The sequence below is a fragment of the Cebidichthys violaceus genome, unplaced genomic scaffold (genome assembly GCF_023349555.1).
Source record: "Cebidichthys violaceus isolate CVI_PGR_0920_01 unplaced genomic scaffold, fCebVio1.0.p SCAF_68, whole genome shotgun sequence".
In the NCBI taxonomy this organism is placed as follows: Eukaryota; Metazoa; Chordata; class Actinopteri; order Perciformes; family Stichaeidae; genus Cebidichthys; species Cebidichthys violaceus.
In genome coordinates, this window is record NW_027176905.1 from 181,589 (window position 1) to 198,523 (window position 16,935).

The 16,935-nt window shown below is 41.0% G+C and overlaps 2 protein-coding genes across 2 annotated transcripts; both read right to left on the bottom strand.

The window, feature by feature from the left end:
• Positions 1–530: 530 nt before the first annotated feature.
• LOC137890679 (SWI/SNF complex subunit SMARCC1-like) lies at positions 531–6,553 on the bottom strand. Its single transcript, XM_068734846.1, has 3 exons — positions 6,144–6,553; positions 3,216–3,568; positions 531–1,911 (listed from the first exon to the last, which is right to left on the bottom strand). Exons 1-3 carry the CDS (start codon positions 6,376–6,378, stop codon positions 1,843–1,845), a joined length of 657 nt encoding a protein of 218 aa, XP_068590947.1. The 5' UTR covers positions 6,379–6,553; the 3' UTR covers positions 531–1,842.
• Positions 6,554–7,271: 718 nt separating this feature from the next.
• LOC137890677 (interferon-induced protein 44-like) lies at positions 7,272–16,385 on the bottom strand. Its single transcript, XM_068734841.1, has 7 exons — positions 15,914–16,385; positions 15,120–15,168; positions 14,521–14,716; positions 14,258–14,410; positions 13,980–14,151; positions 8,173–8,273; positions 7,272–7,778 (listed from the first exon to the last, which is right to left on the bottom strand). The coding sequence occupies exons 1-7, from the start codon at positions 16,383–16,385 to the stop codon at positions 7,584–7,586; spliced, it is 1,338 nt and encodes a 445-aa protein (XP_068590942.1). The 3' UTR covers positions 7,272–7,583.
• Positions 16,386–16,935: the final 550 nt, after the last annotated feature.

A 16,935-nucleotide genomic window follows, 5' to 3' on the forward strand; every position in this document is an offset into this window, starting at 1 on the left:
GTGTAAGATCATGATACTCTTTCATGACATAATATTCAAATGCACTTACCAAATCAACTTCATCTTTTTCTTTCCTTTTAACCCTCTAACAAATACCAGTCTATGTCAGGCCACATAAGTGTCCATGGAGCCACCACCGGGTAAACTACTGAGGGGCTTATCCTCAGATCAAACACTTCAAATTATCTTGCAATGTCGCTGTCTACTACCCGACCAAAGTGATCCCTCTGACTCCTCCCATTCTCCAGGACCACCTGTAACACTGCTTTTACAGGGTGGGAATCATTGTGTCCCTGTAAATTAGCCCAGTAGTTTGCCATCAGTTGCTTTCTCCTTAAATCCAGCGTGTCTCCCATTTCTACCTACAGGGCAGGTTCTGCTGCAACTTGGTGGGTAACCTACAAAATAAAAGCCCTCAATTTAAAAAAAAATATATTGAAATTTAATTAATTCCTGCAGTCTATAAATCATTTCCATCTTAAGTTACCTTCCATCTTTTCCATATGTAACAGGTGTGGAATGGACATGGAAAAAGACAACTCAATTGATTTTTTTTTTATTTACTTCTGCAGAAGACAAAATTCAACCATTAACTGCCTTCTGATCTTTTTCTGCACCTCTGCTCACTCAGCAATAAGTAAAATATGCATCGGGTCATGGCAGCGGAGGGGTGCTCTGCCGGGTAATGGAGGTGCTTTTATTTTATTTCATTCATTTCTTAGTTTATTTGTAACGTATCCAACGGTCTCACTGAGCTTTCTGGTGTTATTAATGCCTTGTTTTTGCTGCTTTGACTGTCAAAGCACTTTGTGAACTCTGTTTTTAAAGGTGCTGTTTAAATAAAGTTATTATTATTAATGTGTGATTTCGTTCTTGTTTTTTTTACATTTAGATACATTCTTTTGATATTACAGTATGTACTAAGCTCAGAATGCACATCACATAACACATTTCCTCCAAACCATTAAAAACAATATATACAATAGGAAAAACACAGACACCTGGTGGGTAAAGTGAAAGGGTGCGTGGGACTGCGTGACTAAACAGAGACAACAGAAGTTATAACATTACACAAAGGAAAACACATACTTGCAGAAATCAATGCATTAACACATTAATTGTCTTCTGGTAATTTTCTGCAATTCTGTTTCTAAACATGCAAAATAACTTTACACAAGAAGATGTACCATATACACCTCGGCCTTCACACACAACTCTCCTAACTGCCACCTGCAAAAGTTTTCTGACGACTCTGCAATTGTCGGCTTCATTTCCGCCGATGACGACAGGGAATACTGAACCAGGGCTTCATAGGATGGTGCCAGCGGAACCGCCTCCAGATCAACTCTGGTAAAACCAAGGAGCTGGTGGTGGACTTCCGCCGGGGTAAACGCTCTCCTCCGGTACCAGTGAACATCCAGGGAATGGACATTGAGATCGTGAGATCTTATAAGTACCTGGGTGTTCACTTGAACAATAAACTGGACTGGACTGATCACACACACGCACTCTACAAAAAGGGTCAGAGCAGACTCTATCTGCTGAGGAGACTCAGGTCCTTTGGAGTGCAGGGAGCACTCCTGAGGACCTTCTTTGACTCCGTGGTGGTATCAGCCATCTTTTATGAAGTGGTCTGCTGGGGCAGCAACATCTCGACAGCTGACAGGAACAGACTCAACAAACTGATCAAGAAGGCCAGCAGTGTGCTGGGGTGTCCACTGGATACGGTGGAGGTGGTGGGAGACAGGAGGATGATGGATAAGCTATCATCCCTGATGAACAACACCTCCCACCCCATGCGGGACGCCCTGGCAGCTCTGTGCAGCTCCTTCAGCCACTGGTTCACCCCGGTGTGTGAAGGAGAGGTACCGCAAGTCCTTCCTTCCTGCTGCTGTCAGGCTGCACAACCAGCTGTGCTCCCAGTAGACCACACAACACAAACAACACTAAAAATCGGTGCAATAATTACTGTGCAATATTAATACTCTGTCTGTATATATAATATTTTTTATTTTATTATGTTTTTAGTTATATTCAGTAATTGTGGACTTTTGTAAAAAAAAATTACTTAGTTGATATTCTTTACTGTTTATTACTATTTATAATACTTGCTGCTCTTGTTTTTACCATGTACCTTGTTTGCACTGTCCACTTCGTTGCTGTGATCCTGTAAATTTCCCCACTGCGAGACTAATAAAGGATTATCTTATCTTATCTTATGTTTACATCAGCAAATCAGCAACACTTTTATTTTAACGGTAAAAATAACACTATAAAGCTGGATAACGTTATAATATTAACAGTAAGCAACGTGTTTTAAATGTTACAGCCTTCCAATAAATCACCTTAATGTCATTTAGGGTCGTGTGTGACCCTGTGACCCTGGGAGCTGTGTTCTCAGAGCAAAAATTCAATGACCATCTGCCAGAAAAGAGTAGTGGCAGATGGCCCTAAAAAAGGGAAACCCTTTCTGGAGCCAGACCTGGGAGTGGAGCTTGCTGGTGAGGGTCTGGTTTTCGGGACATGAGACATATGGAAGTGCTACCCTGAGCCTTCCACTTAGCACTTACTGTATTCATACTAGCTTGTTGCACTTATTGTATTTGTATTACTCATAGCACTAACTGTTTTTCTTTGTTTCCGCACTGTACTTTGGCTCTGAGTTATGCTCTGCTTCATGCTCTTAGATGCTTGTTTGGAAAAGGAAATGTACTTATGACTTCTGGTGACTAGTAGTTCTTTTGATTACCAATGTTGAATGCACTTATTGTAAGTCGCTTTGGATAAAAGCATCTGCTAAATGACTGTAATGTAATGTAATATAGTTCGACCAGGAACAACCCAAAAAAATCTACATAGAGCCGCCGCCCTATTGGCCCACCGCTCGAAGGGATACGCGGACGGGTGATTGGGTAAAAATGCTAAAGGGGATTCTTTCCTGTGTGACTTTTCATGTATACCTTCAGATCTGTGTTGCGCATAAATAATTTATGACAAACTGAGCAGCTGTAAGGTTTCTCCCCTGTGTGGATTATCATGCGTTTCTGTATATGTGAACACTGGTAAAAAGATTTCTTACAATCTGAACAGCTGAAAGGTTTTTCTCCTGTGTGGATTTGCATGTGTCTGTTCAGATTTCGACTTGTGCCAAATGTTTTCCCACACTCAGAGCATCTAAATAGTTTCTCACCAGAGCTAAATCTTGAATCACTTACAAGGACTTCATCAGGTTTCAGAGAGTTTAAACCTGACTGAGGTTCTCTGTTCTCCTTCCAATCATCACTGTCAGAAGAGTCTTCAGTCTTGTCATCAGTATCTAGTTCTGGATGTCTATCTGGATCTGTTTCCATCTGTTCAGTTTGTCTTTGATGAAGCTGAACAGGAGTGAATGAGAACTTGACATCAGCCTCCTCCAGCCCTTGAATCTGCTCTCCCTCCTGACTGGTGTAGAGTTCCTCCTGTTCTACTTTAATGTGTGGGGGCTCTGGGTCCTCCTGGTCCAAACTGGAGCTCCACTCCTGCTGCTCAGGGGGAACCTCTTCTTTAACCACCAACAGCTGCTGGACGTCTGCAGGAAAACAGTAAACACACACACAGACATTACAAAGACATTTTAGTATTGAGCAAATAGTCTCCTGTACATACACTTTTTTTTTAATCTGAAACTGAAATGTGACAACAACAATGACACAATCTGAACTGATAAACTTCGTCGAGAGACTGCTCTCAGGAACCTATAGGTACCTATAGAGCAGCCCATTGATGTATGAAATAATTTTGGTCATGCTACACTGTAACAGTGAAGTTATTGAATATCTATCCCAATAAAAATTTGCCAAAATTATGCAGAAGCATTTTTTTTCTAAAATAAGAATGGTGGTAGTACAACCAAGAAGCGCCTATTGATGTATGAAGTGTATTTGGTTACACTACACTGCATGACAATGAAGCTATTGAATATTTTTGAAGCCTTTTCGGCATTGATCTTTATAGACTCGCCTCATGAGGATGTAGCTCGTTGTCCACCTTACATCGGTTACAGAGGGGCATTGTTTGTGTTTTAAAAATGTTTCGCTAAAGAGTTATTGATACGGACAATATGAATCTGTGAATACCTTTCCAACTTTGCCGAACTTTTAAAGACAATCAATTATGTTGAATTACCACCCGGCCCTAACATGACCTATTGGTGCATTTGGGTATCGTTGCAGCTGAGCGAATGTAGTACACAAGTTATGAATGAAATGTTTTCTGTCATATAGAAGCTGAGAGAACAGATCAGAAGAAGAAAAAAATTCATTGCAACAGAGTCTCACTCCAAACTACATAGAAAAGTTAGCGGCCGGTGTTACGGTTTAACTAGGGACCCTGTTAACTGGCGACCTTCAGCCGAATGCGTCTGTTGTTGTCGTAGTTACGGCAGCTGTTGTAAATAGGCAGATAACACGTAGCTGTCCTCGTGAATGCCGCATTGATTAGTTTTGCATTATAGTGTCAAACCTTCTCATTTACAGTCTTTGGTCAAAACATACCGGATTCCACGTTGGAGAGTCTTTTGAGAAAACGAGTCCACTCGAGTTTGAAACGTCGCGTGTTGTTTGTGTTGAAACAGGAAGAGAGCACGTTGCTCTTCCTTTGAAATAATAAAGTTGGTAAAAAAAAACACATAAACGTCTTTGGAGCCTGTTTTGTTCAAACATGTGTCACGTAGAAGAACTATGTAGCACAGTTAAAATAAGACAAATATATATATATAAATATAAATAAATCATATTTACGGGATTCGAACTCATATTGTGTGAGGGGAAAAAAAGTTGGTAGTCAGAAGCGATACCACTACGCCACCATCAACGTAATGTGTAATCTTGGAGACTAAAGTTAAACAACGTACAACACAGTCAGCGGTCGCTCTTCAGAGCAAAGGACACCAGATCAACTTGTGACCACACTACGTGTTTACCATGGAGCACTCTGTCGTGTACTTCAGAAGCATGTTAAGAATATAGCTGGTTTCCGAAACAAATGGGCGCCTTATTAAAATCAGACAATTCAAAACGTCTTTGTGTCGCTGCAAATTAATGAGACAAATGTTTGTGATGTTGTCATGAGGTGAAAATACACAATGTGGACATAACGCATCAGAGCAAACAAGAAAAGTCATAAAATGAAGAATTTAACCAGCCAATAACACAGATATGTCAAACAGTTGAGTTAATTTGAATTTAATAAGTTAAATACATAATCAAATTTAATTTGACTCACATAGCATCACACTATGTAATACATGATGGGACTATTTGTGTCCAACTTATTGACCAGGTTGAATGGTTGTCCTTAAAACTGTATATTGTGTGGAAAGCTGATGGCCTCTCTGTAAACCTTGGCTCGGTTTCTTCTTCTGTGCCCAACATATTACATAGTGTGATGCTATGTGGCTCTGCACTGAAGTACACGACAGAGTGCTCCATGGTAAACACGCAGTGTGGTCACAAGTTGATCTGGTGTCCTTTGCTCTGAAGAGCGACCGCTGACTGTGTTGTACGTTGTTTAAATTTAGTCTCCAAGACGACAAATTAAGTTGATGGTGGCGTAGTGGTAGTGCTTCTGACTACAGACTTTTCCCCCCTCACACAATATGTGTTCGAATCCCGAAAATATGATTTATTTAAATTTATATATATATATGTCTTATTTTAACTGTGCTACATAGTTCTTCTACGTGACACATGTTTGAACAAAATAGGCTCCAAAGACGTTTATGTGTTTTTTTTTTACCAACTTTATTATTTCAAAGGAAGAGCAACGTGCTCTCTTCCTGTTTCAACACAAACAACACGCGACGTTTCAAACTCGAGTGGACTCGTTTTCTCAAAAGACTCTCCAACGTGGAATCCGGTATGTTTTGACCAAAGACTGTAAATGAGAAGGTTTGACACTATAATGCAAAACTAATCAATGCGGCATTCACGAGGACAGCTACGTGTTATCTGCCTATTTACAACAGCTGCCGTAACTACGACAACAACAGACGCATTCGGCTGAAGGTCGCCAGTTAACAGGGTCCCTAGTTAAACCGTAACACCGGCACAGGGAGCATGCAGTGTTTGAGAACAAACGGAAGAGAAGAAACAAAGTGAATCAACCTGCTCTTTGTATCCGGACTTCAGGGTTGCAAACAGCGTCCAGTAGTTTCCGTTGTCGCTCGTTCTCCTCTTTTGAACGAGACAGTTCCTCCTCGTACTCTGCTATCGTTCTTTCTAACAGACCAAATATCTCTTCATCAGCTGCAGTTAGTCGCTGGTTGACTAAAGATCTCAGCATTTGGACTTTAGACATTTTCACTAAACCACGGAAACGTTTTCCTCCAGAAAACTTCATTAGCTCCGGAGGACAACTGCGGTCAAGTGAGCCGTCATCTGCGGATTAGTTCCACATGTAGCCTATTCAAAGTTACAAGTTCCGCTGCAAGTTCTTCTTCTTCTGGTTTTACGGCAGTTGGCATCCAGCATATTGGTGCATTACCGCCACATTCTACTCCAGAGAGTGGATCAGACAACAGACTGACAATATTCCCCACAAAACAAAACAAACAAAAAATCTCCACACATACCACATTAACCTATATTTTAACCTCCACGTTTTACACTCTCCAATAACTGTCTGACCGGGAATGTAACTAAGTATATAACTCAAGTACTGTACTTAACTACTTCGGAAAGTACAATTTTGCAGTACTTTACTCAACTATTTCCCTTCTATGCTACTTTCTACTTGGTCTTCAACTCCACTACATCCAAAAAGGTAAATATTGTACTTTTTACTGAGTACTTCTTCCACCACTGCTCAATGTAAATAACATGCAAAATAACAATAAACATCAGTAAATATGCCTATACAAACATCTGAGAAACTGGGAAATTCCAAACAAACATCAAATATTGTAGCAAATAACGCTTGATGTAACAGTATGATGACACAATGTTGGTTGTGGAGTCGGTCTCTATAGAAATGCTTTCTCTAGGTTTTCACTCTTAAAAACTTTTGGAACAGTAATGATACTTTCATGACTCAGACTGAAGTGTTTTAAGTGTTTGGGAAATCTGGGAGACAAAAATATGTGCAAATGTTTTTGTGTAAATCATCACATTGGTAGACGGTAGTTTTAGCTGCAGTTAAATCATGTTTAGTTTGTACATAATTTACCATATGTAATTTGTAAAACCTGTAAGTGATTTGGAAAAACAAACTGTAAATTACATGATATTAAGTAAATTACAGTATTTAATGTAAAAATCAAAGAAGCACCTTTTATAAAGTAATCATTTTCTAAAAAATATAATTACGACCAATATGAGGATCAGCTCACTGAGTTTCTGAAACCAGAAACTGGAGGTGCTGCTGCAGGACATACTAGAGGCACTACATGTCCCAGCATTCCAAGGGGTGCTCGGGAAACTCAAGAGGAGGAAGTGCACAGTGAACTAGAACTAGACAGGATCACCTGCCAGTAGATGGATGGATTATTGTGATGGACATTTCATTAAAGTTGGGCAAGATATAAACATCCAATGCATAAACACTTTCTATTCTTTGGTTTCAATGTTGCTGAATCGGTCACTGATTTCATCAAAGTAATTGTCTGCGAAACGGAGCATCTGGATGACGGCACTAAGCAGCAGGATGTCGCAGTCCGGGTCCAACTCCAACTCCTCGCTGTAGTTCTTCACTGGAACAACACAGGACACCGGCACACCGAGCCGAGCGCTGACCTCCTGCATCTGAATCACAAAAGACTTAGATGAGAGTAGTTATGTTTTTTTTGTTTTTTTTTAAAGACGACAAACAACTTTCACAACTTTTGTAAACTCACAGCAAAATGTTCTTTTAATTGTCTTGTCAACATTGGAACGTTCGATTGTTATGTATATAAGCATATCATTTAAACAAAAGTCAAATGACTACTAACTATTAAATATATTATTATCTGGCTTGGGAAGTAGGAGCTGGAAAAGGTTACTTGGGAGAGGGACATCTGGACTACCTTGCTAAACATACTGCTACCTGTCTCCGGATAAGTGGCAGAAAATGGATGAATGGATGGACATTACAACCCTAGAGTACAAAAAAACGTTTAGAGTTTTTTTCTTCCGTATAAAATTCTAAAATCCTCACCATTTCCTTGATGTAGCCACTCTTGTAAACGTTTCTCACATCCTCAGTCACCAAAGGGCAGGCTTCATCAACTCTAGTGAGCAGGACCAGCTGAGGAATCCCTGGAAACAACAGAGCAGAAAGAACATTTCCAAAATGCTGTTGATTTTAAGGTATCAGGCTGTCAATTCAATATTGAGGTAACACTTTTGTGTTGCAATTGAAATACCTCTTCTATAACTGCAGGACAATTCTATAAAAAAAAATTCTTGAAAATGTACTTCTCAAAGTAAAATATGTGTTTGTAGACACTGGTCATTTACTCTCCAGTGAGCAGTAAATTGCGATTTCGGACACTTGCTAATCATAGTTATTTTGTGCTGTCATAGCTAATTTTTGCATTGATAATATGGATAATTGTGTAGATTGTTAGACAAATGTAGTGTACATGCTATGGACATTACATAGCATGTGTTGCTACACTGGTCCAGCAAGAATGGCGACGCTTCGTACTGATGTATTGATGCTTTTTATTCTCCGCATTCTCTCTCTCTCTCTCTCTCTCTCTCTCTCTCTCTCTCTCTCTCTCTCTCTCTCTCTCTCTCTCTCTCTCTCTCTCTCTCTCTCTCTCTCTCTCTCTCTCTTCAGCATCTCAGACACCGTGAAAACTACAAACAAACAATTTACATAATATTCAACACATGTATACGCAAATTCAGGTCAACAACAACACACACAAACACATGTACAAATCAACTCTCTACCGCGAGCACCTCCCGGACCACGCGCAATCCGTTCAACCTGGGGTCGCCCACTCTCTGCTTCCGCGCCAACAAACGACCCACAATGCAACGGCCCACGCCAACTCTGGGTGTGGCCCGCCACCTCGCGACATTACATGGCGAACCACGACATCCTGAGGCACCACATACGGCACCATACAAACTCAACACATCCACATGTCTCCCTGACAGCTACAGCATGTACACTACATTAATACATGTTACAAAAATTGCTCCCGTAGCTGTGCCTACAGTATATAGATAGATACTGAATTGTAAGTCGCTTTGGATAAAAGCGTCTGCTAAATGACTGTAATGTAATGTAATGTAATGTACTCTATAGTGAAAGATTTAGACTAAATGTCATACTTCAGCAGTAGTATAGCAGCAGTTGCTATGAGATGTTGAAACCTTCATGAGTTTTAAAAGGTTAATGTTTTCTTTGTGAGCACGGAAGAAACTACAGCTCCCATTATAAAACTACAAACCCGAGCATGAAGCTGAGAGTAGCAGTAGCAAAAATGTCGCCTTTACAACTTGTAAGTTAGTAGTTTACAGCAGTGATTCTCAAAGTGGGGTCCGTGGCACTCGGTCATGGGGTCCACTAAATAATTTGGTTTTAATTATAAAATTGTGCTGTTTTATTAAAAACAAATGCATATCTACAGATGGGGAACATTTGCAAACTAGCATATTGTGTCCATTACTCCCACCAACGGTACTGGGCCAATTATAACTGATATGATTGTGACAGCAAGAAGTTGTTTATTTTTAAGTTGAAGCACTTAATGATAGTAAGCTTTAGACTGAACTGAACTAAAGTTTAAATATCTGGATTTATTAGGACTATGCCAGTCTTGCTAATGTTCATTTTCTGAAAGCTGAAAAATATAAATGTGGTAAAGTTGAGTCTAAATGCAATTTGACAAAAATATCCCTCCATTTAAAGGTGTATAAGTAATATCAATATGATTCAAGTTCAAATGCTTTTCTTTGTATCACTATGAAACAGGTCTGAAGTATTTAGTTTGAAAAGTTTTAGAATACAAATAGTTACAATGGCATCTAAGAGTATAAATGGTAGTAAGCATATGCTTATTCTGTGTTATGATTAAGAGGGGCTGCTTTCGAAAATGTTCTCCCATGAGAGGGGTCCCTGGCCCCAAAAAGTTTGAGAACCTCTGGTTTACAGTGTTGATCAGTGACAACTTCACTACCAGTAGTTTTGTGGCGAGACCGGGACACCCCTGCTTGTCTTAAAACTTTAAGAGAGTCAAAGTGCTGTAGAGACATTTTTGGGTCACAGGATTGGCCTTTCAACACCGCAGGGAAGTTTTGAATAAACTTCCTCAGAGACTCTTCTCCCCAGATTGGACTTTTACACCCCAGGAAGCAAAAGTGGCAAATCTGATGATCTCCTGCCAATGTTTGGGGCTCTACAGCCCTCAGAAAAAAGATCATTAGACAAGACAACGAAATTAACAGCAGGAAGTGGAAATACCCAATGAAGCTCCTGAGGTCATTAAAGATGTGAGACACATAAGAACAGACCAAAGAGGAATTTTCTGTAAGAGACTGTGATGATGTGCTTCAGGAAAATGTATTTAACAAACGTGAATTAATTGAGGACGTTGTTGATGTCAGAACACACACACATAACCTTCCTCTCTCCCAGACATAACGATATCAAGAACACATTCGCCAGGCCAAGTCATAAGTGATTCTAAACTGTGTGAATTTTTCGTGATTACTCCTGAATTATAGTGAATTAGCCTTCAAATTATTCAATAACCCAGCTTTAGTTTTTCAACAGATGTTTTCAAAGAAATATATTCACCTCCAGTGACTGTGTGAGACAAACTGGACAAGCCGTGTAAACACCATTTTATTGCCTTGCCTACCGTGTGGCCATCTTGTGAACATCACTGGTAAGATCTCTTTAATATTAAGTACCATAAGATGTGAATAAAAGTTTTAAGTATTGTAGGAATTAGTAGTTGTAGCTGGTATATTCTGTTTAACCTTACTATTAGTTATATGGAAAATATATTCTTGATAATCAAGTAAGAAAAGAACAGATCTAACCAGTCAGATAATGTCTTGATTTTGACTCTATATTAGACAGGTGTTTACAGAAATGTCACTTCTATACATACAATTATATTCAAATCTTATATAAGATTTCTGATTATGGTCCATAGTTGTGTCAAAAGTATGTGTCTTATACACATAAGATATCTAGTTAATTAATTCCATAAAAGCAGGAGAGAGGAAATCAATATAACAGACAAAGACATTGGAATAGGGTCTGAGATACCCTTGGACAAACTCTGTCCCTTCACCTCCAGGCCTGCACGCCCAACTCCACCTGCCCCGTGGCTGTCGGACTCAGTGCGTACTGATAGACGGAGCCTAAGAGAGGTTGAGCGTAAATGGAGAAAAGGCAAACTCCCGGAGGACCTTCTTAACTTCCAAGCTCTTCTTTCCACTTTTTCCTCCTCTCTATCTACTGCTAAAGCTGCGTTCTTCCGCTCTAAAATCCTAACCTCTGCTTCCAATCCTAAAAAACTCTTTGAAACTTTCACTTCACTCCTCCAACCCCCACCCCCTCCTCCTACTTCCTCCCTTCTCCCTGATGATTTCGCCAACTTCTTTGACAAGAAGGTAAACGATATCAGATCCTCCTTCTCTCAGCCCCTCTCTCCCTGTCCAATCCTGCCCCCACAGCTCTCCCTCCCATCTCCACGCCCCATCTTACCCTTTCTGGCTCTTCTCTCCCCTAACGAGGTCCTCAACCTTGTTACATCTAACCGCCCCACCACGTGCTCCCTTGACCCGATCCCTTCCCCTCTTCTTCAGTCTATTGCGACTGAACTCCTTCCTTTCCTCACCCACCTCATCAACACATCTCTTGTTTCAGGATGCTTTCCCACGGCCTTCAAGACCGCCAGAGTCACCCCCCTTCTGAAGAAACCATCACTTGACCCCTCTGATGTCAAGAACTTCAGACCGGTTTCTCTTCTACCCTTTCTATCCAAAACACTTGAACGTGCTGTCTTTAACCAACTGTCTTCCTATCTCCACCAAAACAGCCTTTTGGACCCCCACCAGTCCGGGTTCAAAGTGGGTCACTCGACAGAGACGGCCCTCCTTGCAGTGACAGAGTCGCTTCACGCCGCAAGAGCGAACTCTCTCTCCTCTGTCCTGATTCTCCTGGACTTGTCTGTGGCGTTTGACACTATGAACCATCAAATCCTCCTCTCATCCCTCGAGGGGATGGGCGTCTCAGGCTCTGCACTCTCCCTGTTTGCATCCTACCTGACGGGTTGATCCTACCAGGTGACCTGGAGGGGGGCCGTGTCGGAACCACGCATGCTGACTACGGGGGTTCCGCAAGGGTCAGTCCTGGGCCCCCTTCTCTTCTCGCTCTACACAACATCTCTGGGTTCTGTTATTCGCTCGCATGACTTCTCCTACCATTGTTATGCCGATGACACCCAGCTGGTCTTGTCATTTCCCCCCGGTGACACCCAAGTGGAGACGCGCATCGCTGCGTGTTTGGCTGACATCTCGAAGTGGATGACGACACACCACCTCAAGCTCAACCTAGACAAAACTGAGCTACTGTTCCTCCCGGGGAAGGGTTGCCCGCACCGGGACCTGTCCATCACCATTGATGATACCGTGGTGACGCCAACTCGGACTGCGAGGAACCTGGGTGTGACCCTGGATGACCAACTGTCATTCTCGGCAAACATTTCATCCGTTACACGCTCCTGCAGATTCCTGCTCTACAACATCAGGAGGATTCGTCCCTTCCTCACTGACGAGATGGTGCAGGTTCTCATTCTGGCTCTTGTCATCTCCCGCCTGGACTACTGCAACTCTCTACTCGCCGGAGCCCCGGCGTCGGCCATCAGACCTCTGGAGCTTGTCCAGAAAGCTGCAGCTCGCCTGGTGTTCAATTGCCCCAAGTTCTCCCACACAACTTCCTTTCTCCGTTCTCTACACTGGCTACCTGTAAGAGCTCGCATCCAGTTTAAGACTCTGGTGCTAGCCTATAGGGCAGTGAAAGGAACAGCTCCTTCGTATCTCCAGGCCATGGTCAAGCCTTACACCCCCGCCCGACCACTTCGCTCTGCTGCCTCGGGGCGATTGGTTGCCCCGTCGCTCAGAGGTCCTGGCGGCTGATCGACCCGGTCACAGCTGTTTTCTGTCCTGGCCCCACAGTGGTGGAATGAACTTCCCACTGAAGTGCTACCCTGAGCCTTCCACTTAGCACTTATTGTATTCATACGAGCTTGTTGCACTTATTGTATTTGTATTACTTATAGCACTAACTGTTTTTCTTGTTTCTGCACTGTACTTTGGCTCTGAGTTATGCTCTGCTTCATGCTCTTAGACGCTTGTTTGGAAAAGGAAATGTACTTATGACTTCTGGTGACTAGTAGTTCTTTTGACTACCAATGTTGAATGCACTTATTGTAAGTCGCTTTGGATAAAAGCGTCTGCTAAATGACTGTAATGTAATACCCATCATGGGTAGATGAAACTTTTTATCTTCAGCTTTTTCTGTTGTTTTCATCTGTCCTCAAGAGCTCTGCACACACTCCTTTTATCTTTAGAGTCTTCTTTTTACAGCTTACTCACCTTAGTCACTATAGTTTAACCCTTTTAAACAAGTCTTCTTTTAAAGTTTCTGTTCTTCAGTATATAATAACTTTAAATAGTGTCATCTGGCCAAATTCAACTATTTTAAGTCTATCAAAACCAGCAGTCTACAGTTTAAGAAATCATTCAGAGCATCATCTGACTCCGGCTCTCCAACAGACCAAGAATCGCTGACCACGGATGAAGAACACAATACTATTCGGAATGCAAATGGAAACCAGAACGCTTCCAATACCTGCATGCAGAATCTGTTTATAGAGATTAGTCATCAGTATGTCTGTTGTACTATATTGAGATTCAGAAACACTCGTACTGATATTTTCTACGAGTGTGTATATACAGGTATGTCTTCATTATAAAGACATTTTTACTGACCCATTAAGTTGACCTTTCTGCGGATAGCATCCAGCTTCTCCTCCAGCTTTTTGGGCATGATAGACACCTTGCAGGCATCAGAGATGTAGGCCACACAGTGGATCTTGTCCTTCAGAACTGGAGACTTGTGATTGCCATGGCCCTCCGAATGCAGAGGAGCTGACGGGTTGAACTGAGTCATACAGTTGAGTGGAAAGAAAGGGACAGTTTGAGTTAACTACAACCAAATCAATGACTCACACATTTAATATCCTGCTCAATGTCACAAAAAGCTGTACCTGATAACGGTCTGGTAGATGACCTTTAAGGATGCTGCTGATGTCATCGATATCAAGCCCCGCCCCAGTGCTTTCCTCCAGTCCCATGGTATCACAAAAGATGATTGGCAGAGGTTTTCCTTCTCGCCCAGCTTTCAAAGAGTAGGTGCGAAACTGTCGAGCACAAAACGATGGAGTAACAAACCACAAAATGGGGACAGAGCAGGGTTTTCATTTTGAAATCAATCACCACGACAGGACATCAATAAGTGGAAGGAACTAACCTGTGTGGTGAGGCTGGTGGTAGAGCAGCCAGCGATGGCCTGACTGGTGACGTGGCCTCTGAATACAGAGTTGATTGAATTGAAGAAGCTGGATTTTCCAGCTCCAACTGGTCCAATAAGCAGGACCCGAACCTGGGACACAGAGCTAACTGTGGGTTTGTACATTTTAATACTCTGAATCAGGTCCTTCCTCTTCCTGTAGAAACAAGGAAGAGTTATTATTAACTCATTATTTTTTTAAACACGTTTAATCGACTGAAAAGGTTGTTAGATGTTTTCAGCCTGGTTAGGTTTATGACAATTAGTCAATAATTGTACAGTTAAAAACAGTATAGTACAGTAAACCTGGCAAAAAGTGTGTTTGCGTAATATTTATTTAGAATAGTCCATTCTAATCTAAAATAATTGGTATAGTTTTTCCAGTCAAGCATAACTGTATTGAAGGTCATGGAATGTTGACCACTTTCATTATAACATATATTTGATTGAAATGCTGTACTTTGTTTTCACGTCATCAATATTTGTCATATTGTATATAGTATATTGTACTATAGTAAAGCATATTAATAGCAATATGTGCAGGATGATATCCATCTTACTCAGATTCCCAGTTTATAGTCCTCCAAGGCCTCACAAGTTCTGAGGTTTCTGTTGAAGAGCAAAAAACGCTTTTAAAGTTGTTTTAACGTCACTCCTGATAAAAGTTCAACAATACTAGCTTAAGTTTAGTATTCAATTCAATTCAATTTATTTTGTATAGCCAAAAATCACAAATCACAAACTTTGCCTCAGAGGGCTTTAAAATCTGTACACATACGACATCCACTGTCCCAGGACCCTCACATCGGAACAGGAAAAACTCCCCCCCAAAAAACCTTTAACGGGGAGAAAAAAAGTAAAAAAGTATTAAAGTGTACCATTAAAGTAAAAGTGATGACGGACAGCAAGGCAAAAAAAGAGGAGATAAATTACACACAAAACCCACAAATCATCTGTTGGAAGGCCTTATGGACTGAACAAACATTAATTTAGGCATGGGGGTCAGAAAAGAGTAGTTATGAGCTCGACAGGTGATTAAAGGTGTGGTTGAGCTGTGGCCCTTTTTTCCAACCTGAGTTAACTAGTTAATTTAACAGTTGCCTTGAGAAAAACCTGACCTAATTTGAAGGTAATTTTAAGTTGTTGTATTTTTTGTTTAGTTTTTTCTGGGGTTGGGGGAAATATAGGTACAACAAAAAACGACTTATTTAGCTGCTAAGAAATAAATTATGTTTCATACTCATTTTATTTGTGTTTTGCATATACGGACAAACACGTCATGAAATTTATCAAATAACATTTGTGGATTTGCCTCAACAAAGCATTAAAATATGATCATTTATGGTGAACTTACCCTCCACTTCATAGACTTCACACTCGGTCAGGTTGAGGTCGTTGCCATGCATCTCTGCAGCAGTGAAGTTGTAATGATTTCCTGGATTGCTAAACACTACTGCTTTGCTTCCACTGACAAGAGCCAACGCTTCTCCAAAATATGGACCAGAGTTACTTATCATTCTCACTGCATTAGCTGGAACAGTGACTGGATATTTGAGGAGCTTTTCTTCATTGAAGGTGAAAAGAAAGGCCTGGTCATCATGCACGTACTGCCCTGACTGACTGAAGGGTTGTTTGGTGTAGCCTCCAAACACATAACCAGAAGCGTTATAGCCCACAGACACTGTGGGACAGCGGTTGTCACATTGCTGGTGGAAAGCTGCGCCTGTGAAGCCATGGATGCTGGCCTTGTACAGCAGCTGGAGTTTGACTCTTCCCAGCTGAGAGCAGATTGTTCTCCGCTGGCTCCTGGTTAGCATGGAGCTCATAGTGGACAGTTGGACTGCTGAAGTATGTAAAGTACGGTAAATGACGTTTTCTCACTTTGGTGTCTAAATACAACAAGAAACAGATGATAAAAAATGCAGGATATCTTGATCAATTAACTCTGGTTAATTCCACTGGATAAAAAAATGTATCATCCAGGTTGCACCCAATGTTCAAGGTTTACTTTGTATGTAAAATCATGGAAGTTAGTCTTTTATCCTATCAACCAACATTGATTACTGAACATACCGATGAAATAAAACTATTGATAAAATCATCAATTAAAAAAAACTCCATTCCACAAAAACTTTAAAGAACCATTCAGTCAATAACATGACAAACTACACTGCCTCCTTGCATAATTCTGAAGTGTTAGTGGGAGAATCAGAGGAAATGTTAACTACTTTATATTAGTATGTGAATATTGTGATTGAATTGTGTTAAAAACACACATCGATTGGTCCACTAGCTGCTGTCATTAAATGTCATTTATATTTCCACAGTAACAAATATTCTTCAGTGTATCAAACTTTTATTTCAAACATTGGAAGT